Source organism: Balaenoptera borealis (assembly GCF_965194805.1).
Source record: "Balaenoptera borealis genome assembly, chromosome: 3".
Lineage (NCBI taxonomy): Eukaryota > Metazoa > Chordata > Mammalia > Artiodactyla > Balaenopteridae > Balaenoptera > Balaenoptera borealis.
In genome coordinates, this window is record NC_138866.1 from 165815651 (window position 1) to 165834338 (window position 18688).

Below are 18688 nucleotides of genomic sequence, written 5' to 3' on the forward strand. Positions count from 1 at the left end.
TCAAGAACTAGACTCTGCTTATTACTTTATAAAAGGTATCAACTGAGAAGAGAAATGATCTGCATGAACTGTTTTAAGTTGCTTGTATTTAGTTTCCAGTTTTCCTGTTTCATATCTTCCTGTGTTGAGGGGGCTCGTGTAGGTGTTTCGTTTGAATTCGTGCTTCTTGGACCTACCAAGCTCATGGAGAAATGAGAGCAAACAAGTCACTTGTATAGATAAAAAAACTTCGAGTTTATAGCTTGTAGTCACTACTCCAGGAGATAACTGAGAACCTTTTGTAAATATAACATTAATTCTACAGGTAAGGAAAGACAAGAAGATAAAACTATAGGACTGAAAAAAAGAAAACAGTGTATGATTTATTACTATAGCCCTGATCATATGACTGATTCAGGGCACTAAATTAATTGGTATTTATGTAGAACATATATTAGATGTGGTTAATCAATAGACTGGGCATCCTCGTAGAGTTAGAATTGATTTTCCATATACTCTTTTTAAATGATCAGCACTCCGTAAAACCAATATCCCTTGTGAACTATTAATTCATTAAAAATAATAAGTTGATATACTATGTGGACACAGCTAAGAAGGAGGGACTATGTAGCAATCCCCAATGATGCCCATTACCGTTGGGAAAGCCAATTCTAAAATATATAAACTCACAGAAAATACAAGAAATAGTTTAGTATTTGGTTTTGGAGGTGCTTTTTTAGTTACACTGAATATAGTTATAACTAATACTAATGAATTCAGAGATAAACAAAAATAAAGCTAAGAAACTACATTTTGAGAAGGGAATCTTGAGATGTCTACCTAGGTTTCCCAACTAGTCGCAAAGTTCTAAATATAATCCTGCTACCCACTCTCAGGTGTATGCTAAATACTAGCCTAACGAACTTATTCTCTCTCCTAATTCTCTTTGTTATTTATTATGTTGCTTTGGTCAGAGGAAGAATGCAAACGTCTTGCTAAAAGACGTTTAGCTGCAGGTTGAATAAACGGAGTAAACACAAAGCAGATTTTGCCACAAAATGATTTTGGAAACATCAGGATTATGGTGAAGCCATGCCGAGGTGGCCTACGGTTGAGTGCTCTGTGCCTATTTATTACCTTGTTTGCTTTCTCTGTTTTCTGGCAGTTGTGACTCACACAGGTCATGGAGCGTGTAATTCCCTAACAGAAACACCGCTCCAATATTAATCTTTTCTTTATCTATTAAGGTCATCTGTCCAAATTCTGTGGATGCTGACTGACTTTTGGTCATTGATTGTGACACAAATGGATATTTATCATCAACTTTCAAATGCCCGGCTCTTTGACAAGTCTCATTATTGAGCGTCAAACTAGCAGAATCCCAATCTGAAAAATCTGAAAACAAAGTTTCCGTTTATTAGAATGTGAATACTAATACAAATTTGACTAACCTGAACAAATTCTTTCTTCAGAGAAGCAGTCCCATGTCCTCCTCTCCCCCCAAACACACTACTCCTTCATGGCTTATTGTATCTTACACGTCATTGCCATTCATATAGATACGTTAACTATTGTCTCTCATTTTTTCTACTTTTTAATTTTCTAGTATTACTTACTTTGATTCACTCATCAATCTCTATTACATATTCTGTATACCATAAGAGCTTTATTAATAATTAAGTTTCTTCAACATATGAATTTTTTCATTAACAAAATTATGTCTAACCATTTATTTTATGTTTAAATATGCATGACAGTATTGTGTGTTCCAGAGACATGGGTTTTAAAAAATCTTTTAATGAATGGTACTACTTTAATTACAATGAGATGGTCTTTCCTCAATGTACCAATATCTTCAGAACTCATTTTAGAAGCCTTGGATAAATATCATAAACTTACATAAGAAATGATAGCCTTGAGTGACTAATTGTTTCCAGGTAAAAATAGGATAAGTCTAGGTCCACAATAGATCCAAAGAGCATACAGTGCCATGAGACAGGAAATGAATACATAACAAAAATATTTTTCTTTTTTTAAAAACAACTAAAATTGTCAGATTTAAATTTCTTAAGACAAATCAGAGCTGAACCAAGATGGTGGAGTAGAAGGACGTGCTCTCACTCCCTCTTGTGAGAACACCAGAATCACAGCAAGGTGCTGGACAATCATCGACAGGAAGACACTGGAACTCACCAAAAAAGATACCCCACATCCGAAGACAAAGGAGAAGCCACAATGAGATGGTAGGAGGGGCCCATTCACAGCAAAATCAAATCCCATAACTGCTGGGTGGGTGACTCATAGACTGGAGAACACTTATACCACAGAAGTCCACCCACTGGAGTGAAGGTTCTGAGCCCCATGTCAGGCTTCCCAACTTGGGGGTCCGGCAATGGCAGGAGGAGTTCCTAGAGAATCAGACTTTGAAGCCTAGTGGGATTTGATTGCAGGACTTCGACAGGACTGGGGGAAACAGAGACTCCACTCTTGGAGGGCACACACAAAGTACTGTGCACACCGGGACCCAGGGGAAGGAGCAATGAACCCAGGGGAGACTGAACCAGACCTACCTGCTACTGTTGGACGGTCTCCTGCAGAGGCGGGGGACGGTCTCCTGCAGAGGCGGGGGGTGGCTGTGGCTCACCATGGGGACAAGGACACTGGCAGGAGAAGTTCTGGGAAGTACTCCTTGGCGTGAGCCCTCCCAGAGTCTGCCATTAGCCCTACCAAAGAGCCCAGGTAGCCTCCACTGTTGGGTTGCCTCAGGCCAAACAACCAACAGGGGGGGAACCCAGCCCCACCCATCAGCAGTCAAGCGGATTAAAGTTTTACTGAGCTCCGCCCACCAGAGCAACAGTCAGCTCTACTGACCACCAGTCCCTCCCATCAGGAAACTTGCACAAGCCTCTTAGATACCCTCATCCACCAGAGGGCAGACAGCAGAAGCAAGAAGAACTACAATCTTGCAGCCTGTGGAACAAAAGCCACATTCACAGAAAGACAGACAAGATGAAAAGGCAGAGGGCTATGTACCAGATGAAGGAACAAGACAAAACCCCAGAAAAACAACTAAATGAAGTGGAGACAGGCAACCTTCCAGAAAAAGAATTCAGAATAATGATAGTGAAGATGATCCAGGACCTTGGAAAAACAATGGAGGCAAAGATAGAGAAGATGCAAGAAATGTTTAACAAAGACCTAGAAGAGTTAAAGAACAAGCAAACAGAGATGAACAATACAATAACTGAAATGAAAACTACACTAGAAGGAATCAATACCAGAATAACTGAGGCAGAAGAACAGATAAGTGACCTGTAAAACGGAATGGTGGGATTCACTGCTGCAGCAGAGAATAAAGAAAAAAGAATGAAAAGAAATGAAGACAGCCTAAGAGACCTCTGAGAAAACATTAAATGCAACAACATTCACATTATAGGGGTCCCAAAAGGAGAAGAGAGACAGAAAGGACCCGAGGAAATATTTGAAGAGATTATAGTCAAAAACTTCCCTAACATGGGAAAGGAAATAGCTACCCAAGTCCAGGAAGCTCAGCGAGTCCCATACAGGATAAATTCAAGGAGAAACATGCCAAGTCACAGAGTAATCAAACTGGCAAAAATTAAAGACAAAGAAAAATTACTGAAAGCAGCAAGGGAAAAACGACAAATAACATACAAGGGAACTCCCATAAGGTTAACAGCTGATTTCTCAGCAGAAACTCTACAAGCCAGAAGGGAGTGGCATGATACACTTAAAGTGATGAAAGGGAAGAACCTACAACCAAGATGACTCTACCCGGCAAGGATCTCATTCAGATTCCATGGCGAAATCAAAAGCTTTACAGACAAGCAAAAGCAAAGAGAATTCAGCACCACCAAACCAGCTCTACAACAAATGCTAAAGAAACTTCTCTAAGTGGGAAACACAAGAAAAGAAAAGCACCTACAAAAACAAACCCAAAAGAATTAAGAAAATGGTCATAGGAACATACATATTGATAATTACCTTAAATGTGCATGGATTAAATGCTCCAACCAAAAGACACAGGTTTGCTGAATGGATACAAAAACAAGACCCATATATATGCTGTCTACAAGAGACCCACTTCAGACCTAGGGACACATACAGACTGAAAGTTAGGGGACGGAAAAAGATATTCCATGCAAATGGAAAGCAAAAGAAAGCTGGAGTAGCAATAGTCATATCAGATAAAATAGACTTTAAAATAAAGAACGTTACAAGAGACAAAGAAGGACACTATATAATGATCAAGGGATCAATCCAGGAAGAAGATAAACCAATTATAAATATATATGCACCCAACATAGGAGCACCTCAATACATAAGGCAACTGCTAACAGCTATAAAAGAGGAAATCGACAGTAACACAATAATAGTGGGGGACTTTAACACCTCACTTACACCAATGGACAGATCATCCAAAATGAAAATAAATAAGGAAACAGAAGCTTTAAATGACACAATAGACCAGATAGATTTAATTGATATTTATAGGACATTCCATCCAAAAACAGCAGATTACACTTTCTCCTCAAGTGCGCACGGAACACTCTCCAGGATAGATCACATCTTGGGTCATAAATCAAGCCTCAGTAAATTTAAGAAAATTGAAATCATATCAAGCATCTTTTCTGACCACAATGCTATGAGATTACAAATGAATTACAGGGGAAAAACGTAAAAAACACAAACACATGGAGGTTAAACACTACGTTACTAAATAACCAAGAGATCACTGAAGAAATCAAAGAGGAAATCAAAAAATACCTAGAGACAAATGACAATGAAAACACAACAATCCAAAACCTATGGGATGCAGCAAAAGCAGTCCTAAGAGGGAAGTTTATAGCTATACAAGCCTACCTCAAGAAAGAAGAAAAATCTCAAATAAATAATCTAACCTTACACCTAAAGGAACTAGAGAAAGAAGAACAAACAAAACCCAAAGTTAGCAGAAGGAAAGAAATCATAAAGATCAGAGCAGAAATAAATGAAACAGAAACAAAGAAAACAATAGCAAAGATCAATAAAACTAAAAGCTGGTTCTTTGAGAAGATAAACAAAACTGATAAACCATTAGCCAGACTCATCAAGAAAAAGAGGGAGAGGACTCAAATCAATAAAATTAGAAATGAAAAAGGAGAAGTCACAACAGACACTGCAGAAATACAAACCATCCTAAGAGACTACTACAAGCAACTCTATGCCAATAAAATGGACAACCTGGAAGAAATGGACAAATTCTTAGAAAGGTATAACCTTCCAAGACTGAACCAGGAAGAAACAGAAAATATGAACAGACCAATCACAAGTAATGAAATTGAAACTGTGATTAAAAATCTTCCAACAAACAAAAGTCCAGGACCAGATGGCTTCACAGGTGAATTCTATCAAACATTTAGAGAAGAGCTAACACCCATCCTTCTCAAACTCTTCCAAAAAATTGTAGAGGAAGGAACACATCCAAACTCATTCTATGAGGCCACCATCACCCTGATACCAAAACCAGACAAAGATACTACAAAAAAAGAAAATTACAGACCAATATCACTGACGAATATAGATGCAAAATTCCTCAACAAAATACTAGCAAACAGAATCCAACAACGCATTAAAAGGATCATACACCATGATCAAGTGGGATTTATCCCAGGGATGCAAGGATTCTTCAATATACGCAAATCAACCAAGGTGATACACCATATTAACAAATTGAATAAAAACCATATGATCATCTCAATAGATGCAGAAAAAGCTTTTGACAAAATTCAACACCCATTTCTGACAAAAACTCTCCAGAAACTGGGCATAGAGGGAACCTACCTCAAATAATAAAGGCCATATACGACAAAATCACAGCAAACATCATTCTCAATGGTGAAAAACTGAAAGCATTTCCTCTAAGATCAGGAACAAGACAAGGATGCCCACTCTCACCACTATTATTCAACATAGTTTTGGAAGTCCTAGCCACGGCAATCAGAGAAGAAAAAGAAATAAAAGGAATACAAATTGCAAAGAAGAAGTAAAACTGTCACTGTTTGCAGATGACATGATACTATACATAGAGAACCCTAAAACTGCCACCAGAAAACTACTAGAGCTAATCAACAATGAATTTGGTAAAGTTGCAGGATACAAAATTAATGCACAGAAATCTCTTGCATTCCTATACACTAATGATGAAAAATCTGAAAGAGAAATTAAGGAAACACACCCATTTACCATTGCAACAAAAAGAATAAAATACCTAGGAATAAACCTACCTAGGGAGAAAAAAGACCTGTATGCAGAAAACTATAAGACACTGATGAAAGAAATTAAAGATGATACCAACAGATGGAGAGATACACCATGTTCTTGGATTGGAAGAATCAATATTGTGAAAATAACTATACGACCCAAAGTAATCTACAGATTCAATGCAATCCCTATCAAATTACCAATTGCATTTTTTACGAACTAGAACAAAAAGTCTTAAAATTTGTATGGAGACACAAAAGACCCCAAATAGTCAAAGCAGTCTTGAGGGAAAAATACGGAGCTGGAGCAATCAGACTCCCTGACTTCAGGCTATACTACAAAGCTACAGTAATCAAGACAATATGGTACTGGCACAAAAACAGAAACATAGATCAATGGAACAAGATAGAAAGCTCAGAGGTAAACCCACGCACCTATGGTCAACTAATCTATGACAAAGGAGGCAAGGATATACAATGGAGAAAAGACAGTCTCTTCAATAAGTGGTGCTGGGAAAACTGGACAGCTACATGTGAAAGAATGAAATTAGAACACTCCCTAACACCATACACAAAAATAAACTCAAAATGGATTAGAGACCTAAATGTAAGACCAGACACTACAAAACTCTTAGAGGAAAACATAGGAAGAACTCTCTCTGACATAAATCACAGCAAGATCTTTTTTGATCCACCTCCTAGAGTAATGGAAATGAAAACAAAAATAAACAAATGGGACCTAATGAAACTTAAAAGTTTTTGCACAGCAAAGGAAACCATAAACAAGATGAAAAGACAACCCTTAGAATGGGAGAAAATATTTGCAAATGAATCAACGGACAAAGGATTAATCTCCAAAATATATAAACAGCTCATGCAGCTCAATATTAAAAAAACAAACAACCCAATCCAAGAATAGGCAGAAGACCTAAATAGACATTTCTCCAAAGAAGACATACAGATGACCAAGAAGCACATGAAAAGCTGCTCAACATCACTAATTATTAGAGAAATGCAAATCAAAACTACAATGAGGTATCACCTCACACCAGTTACAATGGGCTTCATCAGAAAATCTATAAACAACAAATGCTGGAGAGGATGTGGAGAAAAGGGAACCCTCTTGCACTGTTGGTGGGAATGTAAATTGATACAGCCACTATGGAGAACAGGATGGATGTTCCTTAAAAAACTAAAAATAGAATTACCATATGATCCAGCAATTCCACTACTGGGCATATACCCAGAGAAAACCATAATTCAAAAATACACATGCACCCCAATGTTCATTGCAGCACTATTTACAATAGCCAGGTCATGGAAGCAACCTAAATGCCCATCGACAGACGAATGGATAAAGAAGATGTACATACATATACCATACGATACATACATGTAAGTGGTACATACATGTACATACATATTATGTGGTACATAATATTCCATATGATGGAATATTACTCAGCCATAAAAAGGAACGAAATTGGGTCATTTGTTGAGACGTGGATGGATCTAGAGACTGTCATACAGAGTGAAGTAAGTCAGAAAGAGAAAAACAAATATCGTATATTAACTCATTAACTCATATATGTGGAACCTAGAAAAATGGTACAGATGAACCAGTTTGCAGGGCAGAAATTGAGACAGATGTAGAGAACAAATGTATGGACACCAAGGGGGGAAAGTCGTGGGGGGTTGGGGATGGTGGTGTGATGAACTGGGCGATTGGGATTGACATGTATACACTGATGTGTATAAAATTGATGACTAATAAGAACCCGCTGTATAAAGAAAAAAAAAAAAACCTAAAAAAAAAAAAAAAGACCAATCAAAGAAGAAAGCAAGAAATGTAAAAGTGAAACTTTAAAGCCTGTTTCATCACAAGGGCCCCTTTATCATTTCACATCCATGAGCTCTGTAAATGGTTTAAAACAGTGGTTCTCAAGTGTCACCTAAGGATCCCTGGAGTCCCAAGACCCAACTGTTCAAGGGGTCCAAGAGGCCAAAACTATTTTCACAATAACAGCAAACGTTATTTCCGTTCTCATTCTGTTTTAAGTGTACAGTGGAGTTTTCCAGAGACAAGATATGTGATAACATCATAGCTCTAATGGCTAATAGAATGTATAATTGTGTGTGGTTGTATTTTAAATTTTTATTATTTTCCAATACAGTAAACATCAGTAGATACAACCTACTTAAACAAAAGTATCTTGGAATTCTCAATAATTTTTAAAAGTGTAAAAGTATCGTCTATCTGGATCATAAAAAAATAACAAATAAATAAATAAATAAAAGGATCTTAAGGCCAAAAACTTTCAGAATTACTGTTTTAAAAGACTGTGTCTATCAAATTGTCATTAAGGTATGATTACTTTCCCCCACTTTCAATAATCAAAGACCACACACACACACACACACACACACACACACACACACACAGAGTTTGCTAATCAAAACATCTGGTTGGCTTAAGCTCATCCATGTAACACCACTAAAATGAAATAATTAAAGTTGAAATACAATTGACATGTCAGCAAGTGAAGCTTTACTCTAGGTAAAGGTCAGAGTTCAAATAAGCATTTTATAAAACTGGAAATATCTTAGAATCTAATAATTAACCTCTGAGAATCCCTAAGAAGTACAGAGATTCCAAACTGAGAACTTTAGGGTATTGAAACATACATAGAAACATCTGAGTTAAAGCTTACATTTTAAAAATATCTTTTTCTTATGCTTGTAAATATCTTTTTTTCAAAACATGGATACCAACAATAACATGTGCCTTATTTATGTCAAATCCTTCAATTAAATTTGCAAAAAAAAAAAAAGAATTAGGAATATGAAGACTGTGAGCATTTCAAATATTTTAGTGTACCTCTTTCCAGAGTTAAATTTGCACTGCAAAATTTACCTGATCTGGATGTTTGTAAATCCTTCATTCCTACTGTTTTATTAGGAACAGAATCTTTCACTCCAACTGCAGGCTGAATGGGTTTTGAAACAAGTTTATTAATAAATAATGTACATTTGATACAATCTGTAGTTAATAATTCAAGATGAAAATATAAGTTTTTACCTTCAAGTGAGGATATTTTTCAGGAGAATCTAAAAGGCAAAAGGGACATAGAATCAACTACACGTAACTATGAAAGCCAACTATATATTCATGCAGTTAGTACTGAGCAGAATCCTCATGCTTGGCCTTGGCAGTGAATACTTTAGGTTTTGGTGTTTTGTTTCTTGGGGGAAGTTAGGACAGCAACAAGACAGACATATGAATCCACTATAGATACTGAAGAAAAAATAGGAGTACAGGTTTAACAAAACATGCAGTTAAGATTTCAAAAGTAAGATTATGTTCCAAAAGCCTTTATAAAATAGAAAAATGCACAAGTACCAATGTGAACATGCTGATTGATGAGGAGAAAAGTGATCTTTAATCAGAGGAACAAATCATGACCCCGAGAAGATAAATATGAAAGCTGATGGTAAAATGCAACAGCATATGTTGAATGCAATACAGCAGCATCATTTACACCATTATACTACAAGTATTTATCATGTTCTTCAATTTGTCCTGTAATTTAGGAAGTGCACAGTTGGGATGACAGTTCAGTTGAATGTATAATTCATTTCTCATCAGAGAAAGTGTTATGAACTGATCAGCTTGGATATACACTTGTAGAATAATAGTTCATAAAAATATTCTTCTTTTTTTCCATACCCATGTGGGCTACTGGTATGCCTACATTTCTTGGATCCTCTAGTTTAGTCATCTTAAAGTTTCTCGATCCACTCATGCAAGAAGGTATATAAGACACATCTAAGAAATAATGTATAATAAGTTTTCAATATCAAAGCATAATTATCAAAAAGGAATAAGTTTTACTGCCGCAGAATTATTAGATATTAAAAATCTTTCATATTTCAAAATCAGTGTAGTATTTACTGATAATAACAATTTTAGCATTTAGGGAATGAACCCTATTAATTTCTTTTGTTTCCAAAATTAGTTTGGTTTAGTATATCATGCTAATGTTTAAAAGGATTTTTGTGAAATAATTATCATCAAAAAATTAGCTATCGGGGGCTTCCCTGGTGGCGCAGTGGTTGAGAATCTGCCTGCCAATGCAGGGGACACGGGTTCGAGCCCTGGTCTGGGAAGATCCCACATACCGCGGAGCAGCTGGGCCCGTGAGCCACAATTACTGAGCCTGCGCGTCTGGAGCCTGTGCTCCGCAGCAAGAGAGGCCGCGATAGTGAGAGGCCCGCGCACCGCGATGAAGAGTGGCCCCCGCTTGCCACAACTAGAGAAAGCCCTCGCGCAGAAACGAAGACCCAACACAGCCATAAATAAATAAATAAATAAATAAAAATTGAAAAAAAAAAGGGAAAAAACTTTAAAAAAAAAAAAAAAATTAGCTATCGGGCTTCCTTGGTGGCGCAGTGGTTGAGAATCTGCCTACCGATGCAGGGGACACGGGTTCGAGCCCTGGTCCGGGAAGATCCCACATGCTGCGGAGCAACTGGGCCCGTGAGCCACAACTGCTGAGCCTGCGCGTCTGGAGCCTGTGCTCCGCAACAAGAGAGGCCGCGATACTGAGAGGCCCGCGCACCGCGATGAAGAGTGGCCCCCGCTTGCCGCAACTGGAGAAAGCCCAAGCACAGAAACGAAGACCCAACGCATCCAAAAATAAATAAATAAATAAATAAAAATTAAATTCTCTAAAAAAAAAAAAAAAATTAGCTATCTTAGGGACTCCCCTGGCGGTCCAGTGGTTAAGACCCCATGCTTCTACTGCAGGGGGCACGGGTTCAATCCCTGGTTGGGGAAATTAAGATCCCATATGCCAAGCGGAGCAGCCAAAAAAAAAACAAACAAAAACCTATCTTAAAAAAAAAAAACAGCCAATGCTTCCATATTCAAATTAATCTCATTTGAATAACACATACCAACACAACATATATCTTTGACGCCTGATAGTTACAAGGAGGAGCTGGGCTTTACCCCAATTCTAGCACCCACTCCTGCTTCCAGTATTCTCTGGAGCAGCAATGACCTAACCTTGTTTCAGTGTAAATACACTGAAGTCATCTAACAAGGGTTCTCTCAAGTTTCCTCATCACCTCCACAATTACCTCCCTAACACCTTTCTTTCCTCCCTCCTTCTTTTCACTATATTCTTTCCTCTTCAAAGGTAGTCTCTGGATCTGTGGTCTTAATTCTTCCCCTTTTACATTCTTTTTATGGATCATCCCCACCACTTCTTTCTTCCTCTTTGCTTCAACTTTTTTCCTTTTGCTTCTACTTCAACGCTTTGCTTCCCTCTGGCTGTAAACACGCTCAGAAAGAAAAACAAAATAATGCTTTTCCTCGATCCTGTTCTGTCTTGAACTATCCAGTGGCTCTTCTTCCAGATTTCTCTAAATGCAAGCCTATGCCCTTGCGACTCTGAGAGCTTGTCAGAAATGCACAATCCCAGACCTGCTGCTCAGCATGTGCACTTTTCACAAGATCCCCAAGGGACTAATTAACATTTGAGAAACTCTGATCTATGAGTCTGCTTCTACATTCCCACAGTAAGAGTGGGAAAGCTTTGCTGCTCGTCTCTGACAAGTTTTAGTGCTGGAAGCTCACTTCAAATTTGTCTCACGTTTCAAATACTCTTCTCTCCCTTTTTCTAAAGACCTATTTTACTTTGCCACCGTCCTCCACAGATCCCCGCTTCCTTTTCCTTCATTTACTCCCTGTAACCTCTGCCTCTCTCATTCTTTATTCCTTCTTTCCTCTCCTCATTTCCCGACTTTCCTTAGGTTGTAGAGTACCTTGAAACAGAACTAATAATTTAGCTCCTTAAACGGGACTCTCAATTTAATCTGTGGCTGACACCAGATAAGATACACAGCTTCCCTCCTTTTCTCATCTTTTTCCTCACCATGCATTTGACAGGTGATTTTCTTTTTTCTTTTTTTTTTTTACATCAACAGTGTTATATTTTTTAACAGTTTTCAGAATATAAGCTGCATAGCTTTTTAGAATAAAAAATGATATAACTTCAGGTACATGCTTTAGGACACTTGGTTAAACAACAAGCAAACTGTGTCTTTGAGGACCACCTCAAAAGGGTGGCACACTTCACAGTGTAACTTGATAACAGACATGGAGATAGATGATTATATCATGGCATGTTGTCTACAAAAGAACATCTGGACAGTCAGAACTTAAATAGAACACAGCACACAGTTAAGTATTCAAGCACTGCTTTTTGGTCAAATAAAAACTGCCTAAAAACTGTTGATGGATTTTTGACTAGAAAAAAAGATGTAGCTGCTTAGTTCTTCTGATACAGCACTTGTTTTCCAGAATGAGACAGGCTCAGTTCAACTTGAAATCAGTGTGAGGAATGATTCTTCCTCTTAACCAACAGGTGATTTTCTTTGCCTATTAGAATATATCAGAATTCCCATTTTAAATCAACATGCTGTCAAATGACTTTTTCATAAAAATACAGTTCTTACCTTCTACTTGTCCATTTAATATATTTTTTCCTCTTTGACCTGTAGCTCCAGATAAATGATCAACATACTTCTGTGGAAGACTCTCAGAGATACTCTGTTAAAATTGATATTAATAAGGAGTTGCATAAAGATTTCCTAATCCCCTTCTAATACCTGAAAATACCCTACTTTTTAAAAATTTCCTACTTTACAAGCAATTAGATTTAAAAATAAGAGAAGCATGGATTGAAAACCCAAACATTTAAATAGAAAACTTCATATACACTCTCTAGATCAAGTCTATCTTTTATCCTCATTTGGCTACTGACTCTGTAAACTGAGCATGGAAAGCCAGAGGAATTATTTTCACAGACAAAATACTGACTTACAGGCACATTTCAGCAAAGAATTAACTTCAAAACACCTAACTCTACTTTGCATTCCCTGTCAAAAGAAGAGAGTATTTTTAAAAAATATGTATTTAAATAAATTCTTTAATAAGTATACTTGCTATAAATTTAAAATATTTCTAAAGACAGAAATCTTTTAGTATTAAAATAATATACTTGGCATGAAACGAAACCATGAAGTATGTCATGTTGAGCATAAACAGAACACTGTAGAAGCTGCTTCATTTAGGTAAACAAGGGCTTACAAGAATCTGTTATTTGATAAAATTTTTATTGATAGGAAAAATAGTTGAATAAAATAGCGAAGTAGTAAGAAAAACTTTCATGTTTAAATAATAGCAAAAAATTTAAATATAGTTATGCAACTCTTCAAAAAAGTATAGCAAGCTTTAATAAGGGAAGAATAAGAACATTTATTTATTAATCATCTAAGTGTGCCAAGCTTTTATTATGCACATTTTATTTTCTACATACAACAACAATAATAAAAATGATTGTAAGGACAGTTACCCCACTTCCTGTTTCCTGGTCATTCCAAGATGCGAGAGTGAAGTGACGAAGAGATGGGATCCGCTGTTCTCTGTCCAGAATGTCCCTCCCCTGGACCCTCACATGACTGGCTCCTTCCCATCCTCCCCTTGGTAGCTTTTCTCACATGCAGATCTTTTCTGACTACCTAAATTCCACTCCCAATCCCATCCCCATCCTAACTACAAACTCTCTCAATGTTGTCTAATGTAACATTCTCCATTTTCTTTACATGAAGGACTTAACAGTGACTTATAAAGGATTCCTGTTTGGTTTTATGTTCCCAACACTACAGCCTAACCCCTCAATTGGTACAGTCAGTGTCTAACTGCCCAGCACATAGTTGGTATTCAATAACAGGAATTTATTTACGATCAAAACATTTAAAATGTCGAGAGCACCTCAAGTACCAAAGCACTCGGTACCTATAGGAGATCTCCGATAACAGTCTACAGAAACCTAACATACCCCCAAACTAGAAATCCACATGCCCATTCTAATTTCCCCATTCTTAACACTACTGTCATTTTATTGTCCTTCAGGTTTTAAAAAAGTGCCCCAGCATTTAGTGAGTCACTAATTGCCACTGTGATCATTTTTGTCTTACATTTCTATAGCACCCTTTACAGTTTACAATGTGTGTTCACAGCCATTACCACATCTCTTCCCTACACATACCTGAGAAGTGGGTACCAGTACCATTTTTACGAAGGAGGTCACTGACACTCAACCAGGGTAGACAAGTTTTTCCAAGATCCCACAGCTAGTGACAGACCAGGATGCTACCATGTCTTTTGACTTCAAACACAGTGCTGTATCACTGCAGCAGCTGCCTATATCTAACAGATCAGGCCCTTCTTATCTCTTTCCATAGCTGTCACCTTACAACAGGTCATCATTACTTTACATTTACGTTACTTCAAGTACGGCTGCCATAAAGGTACTCAACGCACACTAGTTTAACTATCCAAAATGGTTTGTACTTATTAAAACATCACTAAACCAAACTGTTGTTATTATAACGCCACATACTTATTATTCCCCATTCTTTAGCTTCTCTTGAAATGTTCCTTGCAGATCTATTTGACAATCCAAATGTAACAATACTTTCAAGTCTCAGGCACTATCTTTTTCAGGTCTAAGTGGTAAAAAATTACATTTCAACCTGTTTTTCTCTGAACCTCACTAGGAGTTTTACATATTCATATGTACCAAAGAAACATACATTTGCTTGGGAGACTGGGACTGACAGATACACCTTATTATATATAAAATAGATCAATAATAAGGACCTACTGTATAGCACAGGGAACTCTACTGAATACTCTGTAATGGCCTATATGGGGAAGGAATCTAAAAAAGAGTGGATATATGTATATGTACAACTGATTCACTTTGCTGTATACCCGAAACTAACACAACATTGTAAATCAACTATACTCCAACAAAAATTTTTTAAAAAAAGAAAAGAAAAAAGAAACATACATTTGGCCATAGGTTGACCTGGAATAATGCTTCAGTTTTTAGATAAATTTAACTTCAGAACCCAAACTGATTCCTTATGACTTCTAAGCCTTGGTTTTTGCTCTATACTACACTGGTTTCATTAGGTGAATCTTGCAAATTAACAAAAGTGCACTATGTGGTAGGTATTATATTTAGCACACAATTATTTAATTAATTACAGGTTAAAAATATAAGGAAAAAATTTTGATGGGCAAATGCAAAGGTGAGAAAGTAAAGTCAAAGCATCCCCCCTTTTATGTTTTAACATCACTCAGTGCTTATATTTTAAAATAAAAAAAAATAATAATAATAGAAGACAGTACCTCAGAATCCCAAGGTGATTCTATATCTTCCTCTTCTCCTAATCCTAATGCTGACATCATATCTGTAAAACGCAGCCACAGATACATTAATGAGAACATTTACTACTATGAATTTTAAATACATATATAAGTCTATCTCCATCCACAAATATTTCAATAAAATAAAGTAGCAGAAAAGAATTTCGGAGAGTTGAGGCATTTTCAGGAAGAAAAAGTTGGTAGTAGTTGGGATACTTCTGAAGAAACAGAGCAAAAGAAACATACTTAAAAAGAAATGGATATTGGGACTTCCCTGGTGGTGCAGTGGTTAAGAATCCGCCTTGCAATGCAGGCAACACGGGTTCGAGCCCTGGTCCAGGAAGATCCCACATGCCGCGGAGCAACTAAACCCGTGTTCCACAACTACTGAGCCTGTGTGCCACAACTACTGAAGCCCATGAACCTAGAGCCCATGCTCCACAACAAGAGAAGCCACCACAATGAGAAGCCTGTGCACCGCAACGAAGAGTAACCCCCGCCCGGGCAATAAAGACCCAATGCAGCCAAAAATAAATAAATTAATTAATGAAAAAAAAAAAAGAAATGGATAGTATATTTGGATCTACACACTTTAGATGTTTTTATACTAGCCTTTAAGCACAGAAAAAAATTCATAAATATTCACTAACTTACCACTCCTATTATTTTTGTGTGCTCCATCAAAAGAAGTCAAATTGTTATGATCTGTTTGCTCTTGCGGAGCACTTTCAATATCAGTATCATTTTCTTTTTCTCCAATTTCTGGATTTGTTGCTCCTTCCTATAAAAACAAAACAAAACAAAACAAACACCTAATTCCAGAAAACATCATATTCATTCATTTGGTCATTCAATCAATCAGTAAGACAACAAACATTTACTGGATCTATCAGATCATAGGCACTATCCTGGGAGAAGCTGGAAATATAAATAGAAGACCGATTCTGCTCTGTATTCTAGGAGAAGTAGAGCTGCATGAAAACAAATAAGAACAGAAAAGTATCATTCAAAAGCTCTACAATTGATGTGAACAGAGTACAGGAAGGGCACAAAGGAAAGAGGAGTCAGCTGTATCTGGGTAGCTCAGGAAATGCTGCAAAGACAGGTCTGTGTCTTAAAAGACAGACACAGTGTAGAGCGGGGATGTGAAGGGGATTCTAGAAAGGGCAGCCTGAGCAAAAGGACGAGGCGTGAAACAACATAACAAGTCACGTGGAAAACTAGAACACATTTACTGGGAATGGTATGGAGAGACAAAACTGGAGGATCAGAACCAAACCAAAAAAAGCAAGTGTCCTCCTAGAACATGAACTTTCTCCTTCATGCGATGGGGATCCACTATATAAGTAGAGGCGTTACATCTTCACAAATATATTTTAGAAAGGTCACTCTGGCAGCAACGTAAAGATGAACATCAGGGGAGCAAAACTAGAAAAGAGCATTTCAAAATTATAAGTGAGAAAGTAATAAGAAATGAAAAATGGTATGCAGGTAGAAAATACTGAACTTGATGAGCAACAGGATGTGGTGATTTCAGGGAGGGATGGGGTCCAGGATTTTTCCTGCTTCGGTATTTCAGTGATGTTATCTACTAGGATGGTGAAGAGAGATGACAGAGTAGCTTACAAAGAGTCAGGAAAGAGGAAAGCATCAGGGACAATGTCTTCAGTTTGGGGCATAACAAATTTGAGGCACCCAGGGGACTTAGAAGAAAGATTTGGATAAATACATTTGGATTAGTAACTTATAAACTTATTCAGGAAAAGCATATGATGCAAAGATAAATATCTGTAAAATATACTAACCTGGTATAATTAAATGATGCAAACCTATGCAGAATTCTGAACTTTTGAAAATATAAACAAGACTGGGGAAGAAAACTATGAGATTCAATTTTTCAATTATATATTGCAACATTTGTTTCAAGGATATAAAATATACTCTTTCATGGATATGTGCAAATATTCATTTCTGGGATATTATAGCAATAAGCATTTTTAAGTTTAATGAAAAGATTTAATTGTAAAACACCAATTCAAGAGACTACAAGAAGACTCCTTTTCAAAAATTAATCTTAAAAGACAAGTTTTAAATTGTAGAAGAGAATGTTTATGTGATTATGGAATTATGAGGCAATTTTAAGTACTACTATGATGTAAGAAAGAAATATAAAACCCTATTTTAAAATTCACATGGTTTTCTTATTCACCTGTGAACAGCACGCTAATAACTCTTCTTATCTACGCCTTATAGAATGGCAGTTAAAGATTGGGGAAATGATTTAGTATTAAAAAAAATTAGTAAAACTATGATTATCCAAGTTGGAGATTTATAAGTTCTCAGATACATCTATGATTAACAAACAGGACCCAATATTCACATAAGGGAAGAACAAAGGGACTAAAAAATCAAGTAACCAGGATTCCTGAGTTTTAGATATGAAAGAATTTACATGTTAGTTTAACTTGTATAACAAAATATTTACATGCTAGTTTAACTATAAATACCGAAGTTAATAAAGTTTCTCAAGAATAACATGAAATGTACCTATTGCTGGAGATATTTTAAAAAGTAAAAAATTATCTTCCAGAGATAATTTTGTACACTCTGCTGGTAATTTTTCCTTCCTTATTATTTTATAATAACAAGTAGTTTATATTAGAAAAAAATCATAAATTGTGATTTCATTCATTTGATGTGTGTATATGTGCCCATTATGTACAGATATTACTAGGAAAAGATAAATCAGAATCTCTCCAGAAAAAAAGATTTCTATATTTTTTTCTTTAAGACTGTTGCAGTTTAAAATTTTCTCATTTAATGACTTGAAATTAAGAACCTCACTTACATAATTAGAAATTATAATCTTAGTGAAAGACTAGATAAAATACTTATTTATTTCCTCTCTGTTTATTCTCAAAAAGATCTAAAACACCTACCAAGATGATACCAAACAGTAAGATAAATTAGTTAAGTAAGTTAAGTATATACCAAACAGTAAGTAAGAAACCACAAGAAACAGAAGGGCCAAAAATTCTTAATTCATAATAAATCTGATAAGGCCTAAAATAGAGCTCATCTTGCATTATCTATGAACAAAGGTTTTGCTAGATTAAATATAAGACATCACTTTATTAACTTAAAAGTGAGAATTTTTTAA

At 36.4% G+C, this 18688-nt stretch overlaps 1 protein-coding gene across 5 annotated transcripts in view; it reads right to left on the reverse strand.

Annotated features, from left to right (window-relative positions):
* Window positions 1–18688, reverse strand: part of ANKRD26 (ankyrin repeat domain containing 26) — a 107885-nt gene that overhangs the window by 49054 nt on the left and 40143 nt on the right. For 3 of the 5 annotated variants that reach the window (XM_082385177.1, XM_082385175.1, XM_082385174.1), the window contains exons 10-15: window positions 16183–16309; window positions 15511–15572; window positions 12765–12858; window positions 9970–10068; window positions 9322–9350; window positions 9157–9229 (exon numbers count right to left, since the gene is read on the reverse strand). In XM_082385177.1, the coding sequence (XP_082241303.1) occupies window positions 9157–9229; window positions 9322–9350; window positions 9970–10068; window positions 12765–12858; window positions 15511–15572; window positions 16183–16309 (484 nt within the window). Of the gene's footprint in view, window positions 1–1116; window positions 1375–9156; window positions 9230–9321; window positions 9351–9969; window positions 10069–12764; window positions 12859–15510; window positions 15573–16182; window positions 16310–18688 lie in introns of all 5 variants that reach the window. The other 2 variants (XM_082385178.1, XM_082385176.1) reach the window with 2 other exon arrangements.